This window comes from Mixophyes fleayi, chromosome 5, assembly GCF_038048845.1.
Source record: "Mixophyes fleayi isolate aMixFle1 chromosome 5, aMixFle1.hap1, whole genome shotgun sequence".
Lineage (NCBI taxonomy): Eukaryota > Metazoa > Chordata > Amphibia > Anura > Limnodynastidae > Mixophyes > Mixophyes fleayi.
This window is the reverse complement of record NC_134406.1, coordinates 33,757,131-33,774,292: the sequence shown is the minus strand read 5'-3', so window position 1 is coordinate 33,774,292 and position 17,162 is coordinate 33,757,131. Positions and strand designations below refer to the sequence as shown.

Sequence of the window (17,162 nt, the reverse complement as noted above, 5' to 3'; positions counted from 1 at the left end):
GCAATTTCCTACCACGTTAGCTTCTTCTCATGTACGTGCAAAACAATTTGGATCATCTGACTAATCCTATTTTGTACTGACAAATAGTGAAAGTAGTCCTCAGAGGGGATATTGTATCTTATTCTACTACAATTAAATTAGACCAATCCGAGATGTACAAGGCGGTACAACAAGAAATTACTCAGGCTTTTCAAATTATAAAAAATAAACCTTTTTTCATGCACTGACTTTGCTCTTTTAGGGGTGACATACATAAAATATGAGGTGAAGGTGGTGCATCGGAAGTTAAGGAAGATGCATGTCTGTATTGGGCACTCACTTTTGCAATGGGAATTCTAGGACCCCTGCTAGCAAAAAGTGGGCATAGCCTGAGCCTTTTCTTGCCAATGCGGATGGTGTATGGAATGTTAGCTATATTCATTGTTTTGGAGGAATGCCCACATTTATTAGGAAGTTTTCCCTTAATCCTTACATCAAGACCTGAGATTGACAAACAGTGTTTGCATTTTGAGCATGGTTTATTACACTTTCTTCCCGCATGACCTTTTTATACTAGTAGAGGTTGAAAAAGTACTACTGCTGCCTGGTACTGGGATGCTCCTGATCTGTAGACTCGTGGTTGACAAGAGTAAATCCCAATGAGATAGAAAAATACCTTACAATTGTTCTTGTGATGTTTCAAAATATAATTCAGATTCATGCAATTTGTTGTTGAAAAAAAAAAATTGTTTGTGAGTCAAAGAGCTCACTGTTTTCTGGCTGCTTAGTAGTAAAAATGTCATGGTAGTGCCTCTCACAGAATTGCATTCAGATGACATACTTAGGATTTTAAAAGCAAGAAATATTTTTGTTTTATTGGGGTGTAGTGCTTAGACTGAAAGAGCACCCTGTTTTTTGCCCCCTTTTGCCCGTCCTTTTTTTGGCCTCTTATTATAGATCTCACTGATACTGTTCCTTACAAAATTGCATTCAGATTGAAACACTTGGGATTTTAAAAGGAAAACAATTTATTTTGTGGGTGGTATGCTTAAAGTGAAAGAGGACCTTTTTTTGCATCTTAGTACTAAAGATGTCACTGATACTGCATCTCACACAATTGCATTTAGATTGAAACACTTGGGATTTTAAAAGCAAGAAAAATATTTTTTGGGGGTGGTGTGCTGCTTAAAGTCAAAAAACACCTTGCTTTTTGGCCACTTGCTGGTCTAAATGTCACTGATACTGAACCTCACACAACTGCATTCAGATTGAAGCACTTGGGATTTTTCAAGCAAGAAATATATTTTTTTAGGATATGCTGCTCAGAGTTAAAAAGCACCCAGATTTTTGGCCACTTAGTACTAAATATGTCACTGATACTTTCACTCACACAATTGCTTTCAGAATGAAACAAATGAGATTTTAAAAGCACTCAATTTGTATTTTTTGCGCTATGCTGCTCACAGTCAAACAGGACCCTGTTTTTTTGTCCACTAAATAGTTTAGATGTCACTGATACTGCCCCTCACACAATTGCTTTCAGATTTAAACACTTGGGATTTTAAAACCAAGAAATATATTATTTTTCCAGGTGTGCTGCTCATAGTCTTACAGCACCTGATTTCTCTATATTAAATAGTTCAAAAGTCACTGATACGGAGCCTTTCACAACTGGCTTTTGATTGAAACACTTTGATTTTAAAAGCAAGAAAGAATTTTTTTTGTTGACTCCTAATTAGTTTACTAATAGCCTATTACAGCCAGTAGCCACTACTTGACTACTCCTTTACTCTCTCACACCCAACTGATCAGCACACAGTTCCAGCAGACTGTTCTCGAAATAAACTCTTAAGATTTGTGCAGTAAAATCACAGCTTTTGCAATATAAATTGCCTCTTTCACCCTGTCAAGCCCTCTACAAGTGACTTTCTGTCCACAGAATTGCAGCAAACGTCCTACCCACATGCTATCACTTCTAAAAGGGCAGCTGAGAACAGGGGGAAAAGCTATATATAGAAGATATCGAATCAAAACTCGCAAGATTTGACATTTTACCGAACATTACGTTTTGTCTCATTTTTTAGATCTGAATTTGGCACAGCAAACCGAGTCATGACTCGGTATCCCAAAATTCTGATCTGTCGGATTTCTCTGAATCTGAACCGGTTATCTCTAATAAATAGAAAAGTATCCTGTTTGTAGAAATGTTTGCATTTATTTGTTTACAATTCACAATTTAAAAAATAGATGAGTAGAACATTTTCAATACTTATATATACTGCAAAGTACAGCTGTCTTTGGGAGAAATCATAATGGCAACTCCAGCCAGATAAATCATAAAAAGCTCACTTATCACTTTTATCTTAAAGAATGTAGACACTTTGCATGACTTTTTAAATTAAGCTTGCTTTTTTTCTTTTTTCCGGTCCACTTTCATATTTTGGAGACTCTTTTCATATTATCGCCAATTTTCTTATCATAGCTTTGTTTCCTCTATCACACTTCCCACAAGTTCCGCTACATTAGAAGTGTTCTTTTTAACCTCTGACACCAGCACTGAGATAGATGTGTTGGGATCCAGAAGTGTTACAAGAGGAATATTTACATTCTTCTCACTAAAGATACGATTTTGTAAAGTCATGGCCAACATTGAGTCAATCCCCAGAAAACTCAGAAGACTGTTCATAGTGATGTCACATGAGCTGACACTGGTGAGCTCACTAACCAATAACAAAATATAATCCTCTAATGTTTCACAATTATCTTTGGAAGATTGATTCACTTTTGCCGAGTCCTCCAAACTTTTAATTTCTTTCATCACAACATTGTAAAACCTCTTCTTAAGTGCTGGGATAAGTGAAATCAGGTTTTCATACATGTTTTTAAAATCAAAATTGACTATTGCCTGACTGGTATTATTTAGTATAAGACATATTTTCAGATACTCATGAATTTCCTCTGAATTCAATAGACGTATTCCTTTCGCCTGTAAAAGTTTATGAATGTGGAACTGATTTAGTAATACTCCAAGATTGAGCGCCCCCCAATTTATTGATTGTCCAGGAAGACCAATGTTTCTTCTGTATTGACAGAACATATCCAGAAAGGAGTTGGCAGCAGCATAATTTGCTTGTCCTGTATTTCCAATAAATGAAGCAACAGATGAATAGCATACAAAGTAATCAAGTTTTTGGTTTAATGTAGCACGATGAAGATTCACTACTCCATCCACTTTCGGGCTAAGAACTTTCTCAAACAGTGACAAGTTTAGATTCTGCAGAATTACATCATGGAAAACGACAGCACTGTGAAAGACACCTCTGATTGGAAAATTCGGAAACATTTTTTGTATTGAATCTATGGCATTTCTCACTTCAGTGTAATAGATTATGTTACATTGCAGTGTGATTATCCTAGTATGCTCCCTTTCATTCTGGACCTCAGATATTTGTTGTTTCATTTCTGTGTTTGGGTTTCTTCTGGACAGAATCACAATGTGGCCGCCTCCATTCTGTACAATAAATTTCACTGTTTCAAACCCAAGACCAGTCAGACCGCCTGTGACAATGTAAACAGCGTTGTGCCTGAAAAGCATTTGATGAGGCGAAGACAATGGAATTTTTGAGATCATGCTGTTTTGAAGTTCTATAAGAGGTATGGATTGAGCTGTAAAGTAGCTGGACATTTTATCTGTTACGTTGCTTGTACCACATGATGGTTGAATCATGTTCTTTGGAAGAACAAGGTTGATGTCTGCTGATATTGACTTTAACCATTTATATATGTTTTTTGCAATTTGCTGTAAATATGCCCTTTGAAAAATGGCATCAAGATAAAGCAGGTGGACATGGATGTCTTCTCTGCAGTTTGGTTCCAGGTTCTGAAAACTTTTATGGTTTTTCTGGTCACATATAACCATGTAATGTTTAAGGAGTGGCAGCTCAGAAAGATCTTCAGTTGAGACAACTTCCGATGGAGGGAGAATAATAATGGCACTGCACTCTTTGAGGTCCACTGTACTTCCTGGAGATATCACTGTTTCCCAGCCTACTTGTTTCGCTGTCTTGGATAAAATTGTGCATAAAACTGACTTTACTTCAGTAGTTATTATAGCTATCTTTGGTTTATTCTTTGCACGTGGTAGTTGATGACAAAAAACTTCCCAGGCTAAAACATATAGTGAAACGCAGGGAGTATTTCTTAATATCGGAACTTTCTTGACTAAATAGCAAACACTCTCAGGAAGCCTCACTTTTGACATTGCAACCGTCGGATAACATGAAGAGACTCGATCACCAACTTGTATTTTTTTGACATCTCTTCCGATAGCAGTTACAGTACCAGCAAAGTCCAGAGCAATTAGTGCATGTTTATCACTAGACAAGTCACTCCAATACAAAGTGCTTCCATACTTCCAGCTTGAAAGACTAACAGGAAAATAATCTTCAGTGTGGGCGCATATTTGATCAATAGTAATCTCAATCCATTTGTTTTTAAGTTGACTGTGTTTGAAATCGGTTAGTTCAGCGGAAAGTTGTTTTACTGTGTAAGGTTCTGAAGTGTACAAGGTGAAATAGTCTGATTTTTCTAAAGTTGCTATTTGCTGTCTCGGATTTTCAATGTTAGTGGGTGTTATTTCACTGGTAAGAATACAGCCATCATTGATCCAAATCTCTGGATAGTCATTTGGTTGATAATTAAGAAGAACTTGGGCTAGAGCTTCCACATCTTGGGGATTTGAAGAGCTGATATCAATCAGTTGAAATGTAATATCAGACATTTCAATCACACAAGCTCTTGTCATACCAATCAAAGAACAGTCGGGATTAATGTGATCCAGGGTATTTTCTGTTGCCCTGAATGTGACTGTCCTGATAGAAGCCTTATGGGTCTGTTGTCTTACTGCTAAAATCACCTGTCGATATATCTCACAGCACTTTGCTAGATATTGTGTGAGATTGTTTGGAATATCTTTGCTCAGTGTGTGGACTCCCCACATGAACACAACATCTTTACAGTCACTATTGAGTATTTTATGCACTTGAATATCAGAATCCCAGCTTTTAAAGATAATGTAGCTCAGTCCATCATTTATGTATTTTGATAATTGTTGGCTTACTCCATAATTGTCTGCATAAATCAACATGTTCGGCTCTTGTTCTGGTATGTTCATGGGTTGGTTAGGCTGTATCCATGTAACTTGGTAAAAGGTGTTCTTTTGTTTGGCCACTGTGTGTTTCACAAATGCCATCTTCACATTTTTCAGTTCCACTAAAATCACACCATTGTTATCTAAAAAGCATCCACACAGTTCAATATAGTTCTCTGTTGTTTTTATCATTTGTATGTAAATGACCATTTCTTCTTGGAAAGGTTGATAAACAGTCAGGCTACCTATGGATGCTGGGAAGATTGCTGCAGATTCATTGGCTCCTCCTCCCACACAAACAGCCATTTGAAGAAAACAATCTAAAATGACTGGGTGTATGTGGTACTCATACATTGTTTCTCTGACTTCTTCACTCACTCTTATTCTGGTAATCCCTTCTTTAAGAACATCTCCACAATGAATATCATCACAAAGCTGTGTGAAAGCCTTGCCATACTCATATCCAAATTTAGATAGCAGCTCATAAATATTTTCCTTTTTGAAAATTAGTTGACATCTTTTGAAAATACGATGAATAGAGATTTGTTTGCTTAAATCTAATTTACCACTATTTTTTTTATTTTTCCTGTGGCATAAACATGTGATGTCAGAACATCAAAATGAGTTATTTGATCTTCTTGGTGAAGCTTGATGTTTAGATCTAGAGATTCTTGGTGTAGAACACAGGGATTAGAAAATGCAACACTGATTTCCAGAGAACCTAAAGAAACTTTGGGTTTTAAACTGGTAACTGTAGCTGCCAGTCCAAGTTCTACATAAAATGCACCAGGAACTAAGACAGAGCCCAGGTTCTTGTGCTCATAGACATATGGGGTGTTTGCTTTGGATACTGTACATTTAAACTCAGTGAAACTTTCACTTATACTGTGCAGCAGTGGATGGTTGGCAATTGATGTCATCAGATTTCCTTGCCTCATTTTTTCAAAATTAATATCTTGCTTCCTGTGCTCAAATTGGTATCTTGGAATTTCAGATGGGGAAGATTTATATGCGTTGTAGACATTGCACCAGTCTGGATTGTAGCCTTCTGTAAAAAGTGTACTCAACATCGAAAATATTGTCTCATACTCTTTTTTCGGTTGCACAGCTGGTAAAATGATTGTATTTGATCCTAAAGTTTCCATTATATTTCGTTGCAATGCTCTTCGGGGTCCTATTTCAATAAATACTGGGTGTTCTTTATCCTGTGCGGAAGCTTTTACAGCTTGTTCATAAGCAACTGGTTTGCGAATATTATTAGCCCAGTACTCACCAGTTGTGAAATCTCCTTTTGATGCTGGTTTTCCAGTCACTGTTGAAATTAGTTCAGTTTCTATCCTTTGTGTTTGTAAATCGTTCAGTGTTTCTTTTATCTCATTTAATATAGGATCCATCAAGTGGCTGTGGTATGCAGCAGGGACATCTAGTGCATGGAGAAATATGTTCCTTTTACTGTAATGTTTGATCAGTTGATCATTAAGACGTTCTATAGACTCTCCATCCCCAGAGATTGTACATGAGGTAGGACTGTTATAAGCAGCAATACATACTTTTCCATTGTAAGACTCAATAGCTTCCAATATTTCAGTCACTGGTAAATTTCCAACTACCAACATTTTGCCCCCTGTGACTTTACATTGTAGTGTGCTCCTGTAATAAATAACTTTAACAGCGTCTTGAAGTGAAAGAAGTCCAGAACAATGTGCTGCCGCAACTTCTCCAACCGAATGTCCCACAATGCAGTCTGGCTTGACCCCCCAATATCTCAAGAGTGCCACCAAAGACACCTGGAGTGTAAAGAGCAGCAACTGTGCCACATCTGGTCTTGAGAAATCCTCACACTCATTCTCTAACAATTCCACCACAGAAAGAGATGTGTAGACTCGTATCATCTCCTCTATCTCTAAACATTTGTTTCTGAACACTGGCTCATGTTTCAGTAACATCTTGCACATCCCTTTATAAAGGACTCCATTTCCACAGAATACAAACACAATCTGAGGACTCCCTGTGGCCGGAGTTGTCTCTGTTTTCACAGACTGAAGTTGTTGTTGTAAATGGGTTAATGAAGTGGTCAGAAGGGCTGCTCTGTATTTATTATTAAGATGACTTCTTCTGCAAGCTGCTGTGTAGACCAGGTTTTCCAGAGACAAAGTAGTTGTCTTATTCACCTTATAACTTGTATCTTCAATAGACAAATTAAGTGATTTTCTGGAGGCTGCAGATAAAATAAATATTTCAACAGGTCTTTCTGAATGACATTGGGGGTATTTTTGTTTATATTGCTTGACAACAACATGGGTATTAGTTCCCCCAAACCCAAAGCAATTAATCCCTGCCTTCCGTCCAAATTTTACATCCTCCTGCCATTTTTCTAGCCTTGTTGGTATCATTAGATTGGATTCCTCTATGTTTTCAATACCAAGTTCTTTACTGTAATGTAAAGATGGAGGAATCACTTCATGGTGCATCATGAGCAAAACTTTTATCAAACCAGCCACCCCAGCAGCTGATTCAGTGTGACCAATATTCCCTTTAACTGATCCAATCTTTAAAGGCTTCATTCCACTCAAACGCTTTTTCCCAATGATGTTTCCTAAGCTGGAGACTTCTATTGGGTCCCCAACAGGTGTTCCAGTGCCATGAGCCTCAACATACTGCACAGAACATGGGTCTATAGATGTGTATATGCTTTTTAATAAGTTTTCTTGTTGGTGTTGAGAAGGTTTGGTGATTGGAGTTACTGACCGTCCATCCTGATTAACGGCACTAGCACATATCACTCCCCAAACTTTGTTATAATCTTCTTTGGTCTGTAATAAAGTAGAATTGGTAATTATATGCACATTTTTAATCTTTGTATATGTAACACATTTTAATTGTTATTTTAAATGCCTTATTAATACACTAGTTAAAAGCCTGTCAAAATGACGGAAAAACATGAGAGTAATATCATGTTGAACCAAACAAATGGATAGAAAATCGAGTCAAGTTTGGAATAGCAAAGTCCATTATAAATAGTTAGTGCCACACAAAACCATAAATAATCCAAACAAAAAAAGTTGAAGAAATGAAGAAAATCTAGTCAGTAGGAATAGTCAAGTGCAAAAAAGAGTTATTTGCAAACATGTTATCAAATGTATGGAGGTGTGTGTGGGGGTGATGTGTGGAGGTGTGTGGTGTAGATGTGTTGGGAGGATGTGCGGAGGTGTGTGGTGTAGATGTGTAGGGCTGATGAGCAGAGGTGTGAGGTGTAGGTGTGTGGAGGTATGTAGTGTAGATGTGTGGTGATGATGTGCGGAGGTGTGTAGTGTATATGTGTGTTGATGATGTGCGAAGGAGTGTGGTGTAGGTGAGTGGTGGTGATGTGCAAAGGTGTGTGGTGTAAATGTGTGGGGGTGATGTGCGGAGTTGTGCGTGGGGGTGATGTGCAGAGGTGTGTGGTGTAAATGTGTGGGGGTGATGTGCGGAGTTGTGCGTGGGGGTGATGTGCGGAGGTGTGTGGTGTAAATGTGTGGGGGTGATGTGCGGAGTTGTGCGTGGGGGTGATGTGCGGAGGTGTGTGGTGTAAATGTGTGGGGGTGATGTGCGGAGTTGTGCGTGGGGGTGATGTGCGGAGGTGTGTGGTGTAAATGTGTGGGGGTGATGTGCGGAGGTATGTGGTGTAGGTGTTGGGGGGTTACATGTGGAGTAGTGTGTGGGGGTGATGTGCAAAGGTGTGTGGTTTAAATGTGTGGGGGTGATGTATGGATGTGTGTGGTGTAGGTGTTTAGGGTGATATGCGGAGTTGTGCGTGGGAGTGATGTGCGGAGGTGTGAGGGAGATATGCGGAGGTGTGTGTGGGGGAGATGTGCGTGGTGGAGGTGTGTGTGGTGTAGGTTGTGTGAGGGTGATGTGCAATGGTGTGTGGTGTAGATGTGTGGCGGTGATGTGCGGAGGTATATGGTTTAAATGTGTGGGGGTGATGTGCGGAGGTGTGTGGTGTGATATGCGGAGTATTGCGTGGGGGTGATGTGCGGAGGTGTGTGGTGTAGATGTGTGGGGGTGATATGCGGAAGAGTGCGTGCAGGTAATGTGCGGAGGTGTGTGGTGTAGATGTGTAGGGCTGATGAGCAGAGGTGTGAGGTGTAGGTGTGTGGAGGTGATGTGTGGAGGTATGTAGTGTAGATGTGTGGTGATGATGTGCGGAGGTGTGTGGTGTAGATGTGTGGGGGTGATATGCGGAAGAGTGCGTGCAGGTAATGTGCGGAGGTGTGTGGTGTAGGTGTGTGGGGGTGATGAGCAGAGGTGTGTGGTGTGATATGCGGAGTATTGCGTGGGGGTGATGTGCGGAGGTGTGTGGTGTAGATGTGTGGGGGTGATATGCGGAAGAGTGCGTGCAGGTAATGTGCGGAGGTGTGTGGTGTAGGTGTGTGGGGGTGATGAGCAGAGGTGTGTGGTGCAGGTTTGTGGGGGTGATGTGCAGAAGTGTGTGGTGTAGATGCGTGGGGGTGATCTGCGGCGGTGTGTGGTGTAGGTGTGTGGGGGTGATATGCGGAGGAGTGCGTGGGGTTGATGTGCGGAGGTGTGTTGTGTAGATGTGTGTGGGCGATGTGCAGAGATGTGCGTGGGTGAGATGTGTGGAGGTGTGTGTGGGGGAGATGTGCGTGGTGGAGGTGTGTGTGGTGTAGGTTGTGTGAGGGTGATGTGCAATGGTGTGTGGTGTAGATGTGTGGCGGTGATGTGCGGAGGTATATGGTTTAAATGTGTGGGGGTGATGTGCGGAGGTGTGTGGTGTGATATGCGGAGTATTGCGTGGGGGTGATGTGCGGAGGTGTGTGGTGTAGATGTGTGGGGGTGATATGCGGAAGAGTGCGTGCAGGTAATGTGCGGAGGTGTGTGGTGTAGGTGTGTGGGGGTGATGAGCAGAGGTGTGTGGTGCAGGTGTGTGGGGGTGATGTGCGGAAGTGTGTGGTGTAGATGCGTGGGGGTGATCTGCGGCGGTGTGTGGTGTAGGTGTGTGGGGGTGATATGCGGAGGAGTGTGTGGGCGATGTGCAGAGATGTGCGTGGGTGAGATGTGTGGAGGTGTGTGTGGTGTAGACGTGTGGAGGTGTGTTGGAGATTTGCTGTAAACTGATATTTCCGGAGATAATGGCCCTTTCGTAGAAAAATATAGCAAGCATTCTGCTTTCAGAACGAAAATAGTAGCCATGCTGCAGGATGTGACTTCCCTAAACAGGTTACACTGTAAATTTAATCATAGATCTAAAATAAAAACCCATTTATTGGCTGCCTGACACACAAACACTGATTACTTAAATATTGTAAACTAACAATATGTCACCGGCACTAGGAGTTGCTACCCGAGTTTCACCAGATGGAACTCTGCTAGAGAGGCGGGGTTATGGCACGCACCTCAAAGCAGGCAGGTGAATGATTGGAGCGACACAACAACAGGAGAGTAGAGATAGTCTGAGGAAGTCAGCGACTTGCAGCTATGGTTGGAGGAAAAGTCAGCGACTTGGAGCTGTAAACTGGAGACTGAAGATAATGTAGACACGAGGAGTGGACGTGGATAGGTGATGGTAGGTAGAAGAGGAGTCAGTGATCTGCGTACAGCAAGTTGTACCACTGCAGTGATGGGAAGAATAGTACTGGTGCAGGTAGGAAGCAGGGTAGTCGGTGGTCTGCGTTCAGCAAGTTGTACCACCGCTATGGTGAGGAGTCTGGTCCAGGTGTAGGTAGGTAATAGGAGAGTCAGTGTTTTGCATATAGCAAGTTGTACCACCGCTGTGATAGGAGGACTTGTCCAGGTGCGGGTAGGTAGCAGGGAAGTCAGTGGTCTGCGTGCAGCAAGTTGTACCACTGCTGTGAGAAGGAATGAGGACTTGTCCAGGTGCAGGAGAGTGAAGTTGAAAGGCAAACTGTGGCTGTATGGAAACAGCGCGAGTAGAGCAATGTCTTGTGAGGCAGAGATGGAAGGCACAATGAATAGTCTGTATGGAGTAGATGCCTTGCAGTGAGGGGAAGCTGGTCACAGCAGATATGCACAATAACGCTAAGTAGTAGCGTGAGGAGATATCATAGCTTGAGTGAAAGCTTGTCCTAAATGAAGCAATGCAGTAACACAGTCTATATGGGTACTTGTACCCTGTGCAGCAAACAACAATGGATACAACTGGTATGCGAGCAATAGACAATAGTCAATAGTCAGTAGAGCATACCCAGTTGTGTAGATCCGGAATCAGCTGAGAAGTGAAGCGTTGTAGCGGTATGGGGACCGCCGCTGAGTTGAGCGGGGAGCAGCGTGGAAGCTGAAGCACGAGTATAGCTGGAAGCAGTTTGGAAACTGTACACACGAGTAGATCTGGAAGCAGGTTGGAAACTGCACACAGGAGTAGAGCTGGAAGCAGTTTGGAACTGCACACAGGAGTAGAGCTGGAAGCAGTTTGGAAACTGCACACAGGAGTAGAGCTGGAAGCAGTTTGGAAACTGCACACAGGAGTAGAGCTGGAAGCAGTTTGGAAACTGCACACAGGAGTAGAGCTGGAAGCAGTTTGGAAACTGTACACAGGAGTAGAGCTGGAAGCAGTTTGGAAACTGCACACAGGAGTAGAGCTGGAAGCAGTTTGGAAACTGCACACAGGAGTAGAGCTTGAAGCAGTTTTGCAAACTGCACACACCTATAGAAGTTCACTGGGAGTGAGACTTCAAGATCAGGCAACTACCTAAGGCTGCAGGTGCCTTAAGTAGGGAGGGGTGATTGATCCATCAATCACATTAGTGGTCAGGTGTAGTTATTAAAGGGACCTGCGCATGCGCAGTGCGACAGGATGGCGGACGGCCGCGGTTCAACACAGGTGTGAGCAGGAAAGATGGAGAACCACGTACCAGAGTGGAGGCACTCACACTCCGGTGAGTGATACAATATCAGTGTCGGACTGGGGCATGAAGGGCCCACCGGGGAATGCAACACTAGGGGCCCACCAAAGGGGGTGTGGTCAGCAACCATACAGGCGGGACCAGACACTAGAGGGGGAGTGGTCAGTCCACGAAGGACAGCTAGCACCTTAGTGCAGTATATAAAGAATTGGCCTGACATGCAGTAACTCACGTCTTATCTGCAAAGGAACTCTGTTTACTTTGATCAAATCAATGCAAAGCCCCGTGCAGTTTTACCTGTTTGTTTTTATGTTATGCTGGATTGTCTCCAGGTTAAAGCAAAGCTGCTGATCAATTTTGCTGCCTGTAATTTGACATTAAAGCTTTGTTTAGAGTTAAAGTGCACCCAACACCTACACGCAGAGGGAGACGGCCATTTTGTAATCCAGAGCATACAGACCAAAATGTTTCCTTCCATGTGTCACAAAACACTGCTCCCAAAATCCCACCTAATTTATTATTCCAGTTACCTGTGATAAACACTTCTCCTGACAATATAAGACTGTTGAGGTAAAGCCAGACAGCCGGCAACCCCACACAGCACTTCAGAAACACCACAGAATTCATGGATGATCACCGTCTCTGGTATATAAAATACTAACACTCAAATCTTCAAACTTGTAATTCTGTGGAACTGGATTACTATTAGAGGTGCTGGAGATGCCATTGGATCAGTCACCTTATCTTCTCCGTTTACACCCTCCACCCACTACCAATACTTGGGCAAACACTATTTCTAGATGCTCTTAATGGTAGCTAATGCCATAAATATACTAAACACTGATTTCCCTTTAAAGTGGACCCTTCACCTATCAGTTCTCTCGCTGGCCATAGTTCATAGTTTGCATAAGTCAATGCATATTTCCATTTGTAAACTCATTTGTAAATTTGACTGAATGTTTGCCTTAAAGCCAAACATAATTCTACATTTATAGCCATAGTTACTGCACTAACAAAAGGACCCTGAGAATTGACATCCACTATTCCCTAAACAAGTATGTGTTAGTTTTGCATCATCAGGAGTATCTCTTTTTATCCCTTTCACAGAATATATTTCTAGTGCAAAATCCATTTGAATGTCCTGTCACACAGTTATGGTACACACATATATATATACATATAATATACAAGTTACTTAAGGTGTTAAAAAGGTTCTTGTCATGCATTTGGGCCATAGCCCAGGCCTTAACCACCAACCACTCCCCAATGTCACCCCTGGCAACCACCAACCACTCCCAACTGTCACTTCTCCTTCAAGAAATATATATATATTTTTTTAAAATCTTTATAAACACTTTAAACAATTAACAAATTAAATGAACAAATTAAAAACATCTTAGTATACCAAATTTCAGCCCTTTCTGAATTTTTTTCCCCACACACACACTAAGAATTTAGTAGGTCAGTGTATAACTCCGCCCAGCAGGTGGCGCTGTAGCTTGGTTTTATTTTTTACACACACACACAGACAGACAGACTAACACACGCCACTAGACATTTATATTTAGACATGGTGGTCTCCATTTCACCCACACCCCAGACCAGGAGGCAGACAAGGAGGGGGGGTTGGACTACTACTCTCCCCACAGTGCACATTCACAGTTCTACCTAGTGTCCCATCACTCACATTCACATCTTTTGAAGTACATGCTGTTAGGATTTTTAACCCATTCTCTATGCGTGTTGCTGTCATCTATCGTCCCCCTGGTCCACACCATCAATTTCTTGAACACTTCTCTGCATGGCTCCCTCACTTCTTATCTACTGATATCCCCACCATCATCATGGGTGATTTCAACATCCCTATTTCTAATCCACGTTCCAATGCTGCTTCCAAACTACTCTCTCTAACCTCCTCACTTTACCTCTCCCAGTGGATTGAATCCGCTACTCATCAGGATGGCCACTGTCTTGATCTTGTTTTCTCTAGACTATGCTCAGTTTCTCATTTCCTTTCCCCCTCTTGGATCATCACCTTATTAGCTACTCGCTCACCCCCAGTTCTTTACCCTCCCTAGTGTCAAACTCTTCCAAGCCTCCTCGTACATGCAGGAATATCAGCGCTATTGATCTTCAACAGTTTTCCACCTCTCTCCAACACCTTCTCTCCCCAATTTCTACATTCTCCTCCCCTGATCGGGCAGTACCCCATTTTCATCAAACCCTAGCAACTGCCCTGGATCAAGTAGCTCCAGCGACACTACATACTTCGCGTAGAATTCGTTGCCAACCGTGGCACACTACAGTAACACGAACTCTACAAAAACTTTCTCGTAAAGCAGAACGTCACTGGCGTAAATCTTGTGCCTCTAATGATTTCATCACATATACTGATGTCTACCACTCCTACAGAAATGCTCTGGACACTGCTAAACAAGCATACTACCGATTTCTAATCTATGCTCAGGCTTCTAACCCCAAACGCCTCTTTAACACATTTAACTCTCTTCTGAATCCTCCTGCCCCAAATCCTCTAACTAACATTAGTGCACAGGATCTTGCTTCATAATTCAAGGACAAAATTGATAAGATCAGGCTTGAAATGGTATCTCCCTTGACAAGCAATCTGTTCAATTCCTTTGTAGCACCCTCTGACACACTCTCTTCATTTAATCCTACAAATGAAGAGGAAGTTTCTACTCTCTTCTCATCTTCCTACTCTACCTTCTGTCCTCTTGATCCCATTCCCTCGCAAATTGGTATGTCCCTGTCTCCTGTGCTCATTACCCCTCTAACTAAAATCTGTAATCTCTCTCTTTCTACTGGTATTTTTCCATCACTATTCAAGCATGCAGTGATTACTCCCATTTTAAAAAAACAGAATTCTGACCCTAGCTCTCTAATAAATTACCGCCCCATCTCCCAGCTCCCATGCCCCTCCAAGCTTCTCGAGAGAATTGCCTACACACGCCTCACACACTTTCTTACAGCAAACAACCTATTGGATCCTCTTCAGTCAGGCTTTCGCTCTCAACACTCCACAGAGACTGCGCTGACCAAAGTTGTCAATGATTTGATCACAGCAAAAAATAACAACCAATACTCTCTTCTAATTCTCCTGGATCTCTCTGCTGCATTTGACACTGTTGACCACTCTCTCCTCATACAAACGCTACAATCCCTAGGTCTTGAAGGCACTGTTCTATCCTGGTTCTCATCCTACCTATCAAATCGCTCTTTCAGTGTTAATTTCTCTGGATCCACCTCTGCTCCGCTTTCTTTATCAGATGGAGTACCACAAGGCTCAGTCCTAGGTCCTCTGCTATTCTCTATCTACACCACTTCTCTTGGAAAACTAATAAGCTCCTTTGGAATTCAGTATCATCTCTATGCGGATGATACACAAATTTATCTAGCCTCTCCTGATCTTTCACCATCTGTGTTGTCTCGCGTTACTGATTGTTTTTCTGCCATTTCATCTTAGATGTCTTCTCGCCAACTCAAACTCAATCTTTCAAAAACTGAATTAATAATATTCCCACCCAAAAACAGAAGCTTCCTGCCTGACATTTCTATTTCTGTCGATAACATGACCATAAATCCCACCCCTCAAGCTCGTTGCCTAGGTGTAATCCTTGATTCACAACTGTCGCTTATTCCCCACATCAACTCTATATCTAAATCATGTTACATACACCTAAAGAACATTTCCAGAATACGCACATATCTCACACAAGACACCGCAAAAACATTAATTCATGCACTCATCATCTCCCGCATCGACTATTGCAATTCCCTCCTTACTGGCCTTCCCAAAGTCAGACTTGAACCCCCACAATCTATTTTGCATGCAGCGGCTAGACTAATTTTCCTTACAAACAGTTGTTCCTCTGCTGAGCGACTTTGTCAGTCTCTACATTGGCTGCCTGTATTTCAACGAATCCAATATAAAATTCTTCTACTAACATACAAGGCCATCAACAAAATTGCACCAACATACATTTCCTCACTTGTCTCGAAATATCTCGCTACTCGACACCTCCGTTCTGCACAAGATCTACGTCTCTCCTCCACTCTCATCACATCCTCCCATTCTCGGTTACAGGATTTTTTCCGGGCTACACCTACTTTGTGGAATTCCCTCCCACGCACAGTAAGACTTTCCTCTAGTCTTCAAACCTTCAAGCGTTCACTGAAAACCCACCTCTTCAGACAAGGTTATGATATTCCTCAACCATCATCTTAATTTCCCTAGATTACCCTATTACTATCCACTACACTGCTAACGCAAGACAACAACCTTCTGACCAACATTGCAACACACACAACCCACTCAGTACATTTACCTTTGCAGTCTGGATGGTTCATTGTGCAATATGATGTAGCACATGCCCTTGTGTTTCTAACTCCCATTGTCCTATAGATTGTAAGCTTTCAAGCAGGGTTCTCTTACCTCTCTGTCTGTATGTATTACCCAGTATTGTCTTATTAATGTTAGTTCCCAATTGTAAAGCGCTACGGAAATTGCTGGCGCTATATAAATAAATGTTGATGATGATGATGATGATATCATAGATTTTATATATATATATATATATATATATATATATATATATATATTGATAGCACAAATAAATAAACAATATAAACAACTGGTTAATACTTACCCAAAAGTTGATTGCTGAAGCCTTTCTGCTCTTCTCCCTTCAGCGGCGCGGGAACATCAGTTGACAGGGTGAGGGGGCGGGTCACATGATCGCAGCTGCGATCGCATGTGAGAGATGACTGGCTGTCAGTGACAGCCAGTCATCTTTCAATTGCGATCGCAGCCGCGATCGCATTTGAGCAGGGGCGACGCAGCGGGGACGATGTGAGGGGCCTCAGGGTAAGCTCCGCCCACTGGTAAAATGGGGTGTGGCCGTACGGTAGCCGGGCCTACCGGTGGTTTAACCAGTAGTCCGCTGGGCCAGTTCGACCCTGAACAATATAATGATACATTCAGGGTACATTGCTGTACATACAGCAACACTGCCCTCTAATGGAGATGTACAGAGGTGTGTTATAAAGGTGATATATATATATATATATATATAAAAAATATATATTTATATATATATATATACACATACACAAATATATATGGATAAAAGTATTCGGACTCTTGACCATTA

At 41.8% G+C, this 17,162-nt stretch overlaps 1 protein-coding gene across 1 annotated transcript in view; it reads right to left on the bottom strand.

Moving 5' to 3' along the window:
• Positions 1-2,455: 2,455 nt before the first annotated feature.
• LOC142157980 (mycocerosic acid synthase-like polyketide synthase) overlaps positions 2,456-17,162 on the bottom strand; it is a 41,656-nt gene continuing 26,949 nt past the window's right edge. The window contains 2 exon segments of the mRNA XM_075211475.1: positions 2,456-5,706; positions 5,709-7,941. Coding sequence (XP_075067576.1) covers positions 2,456-5,706; positions 5,709-7,941 — 5,484 coding nt within the window.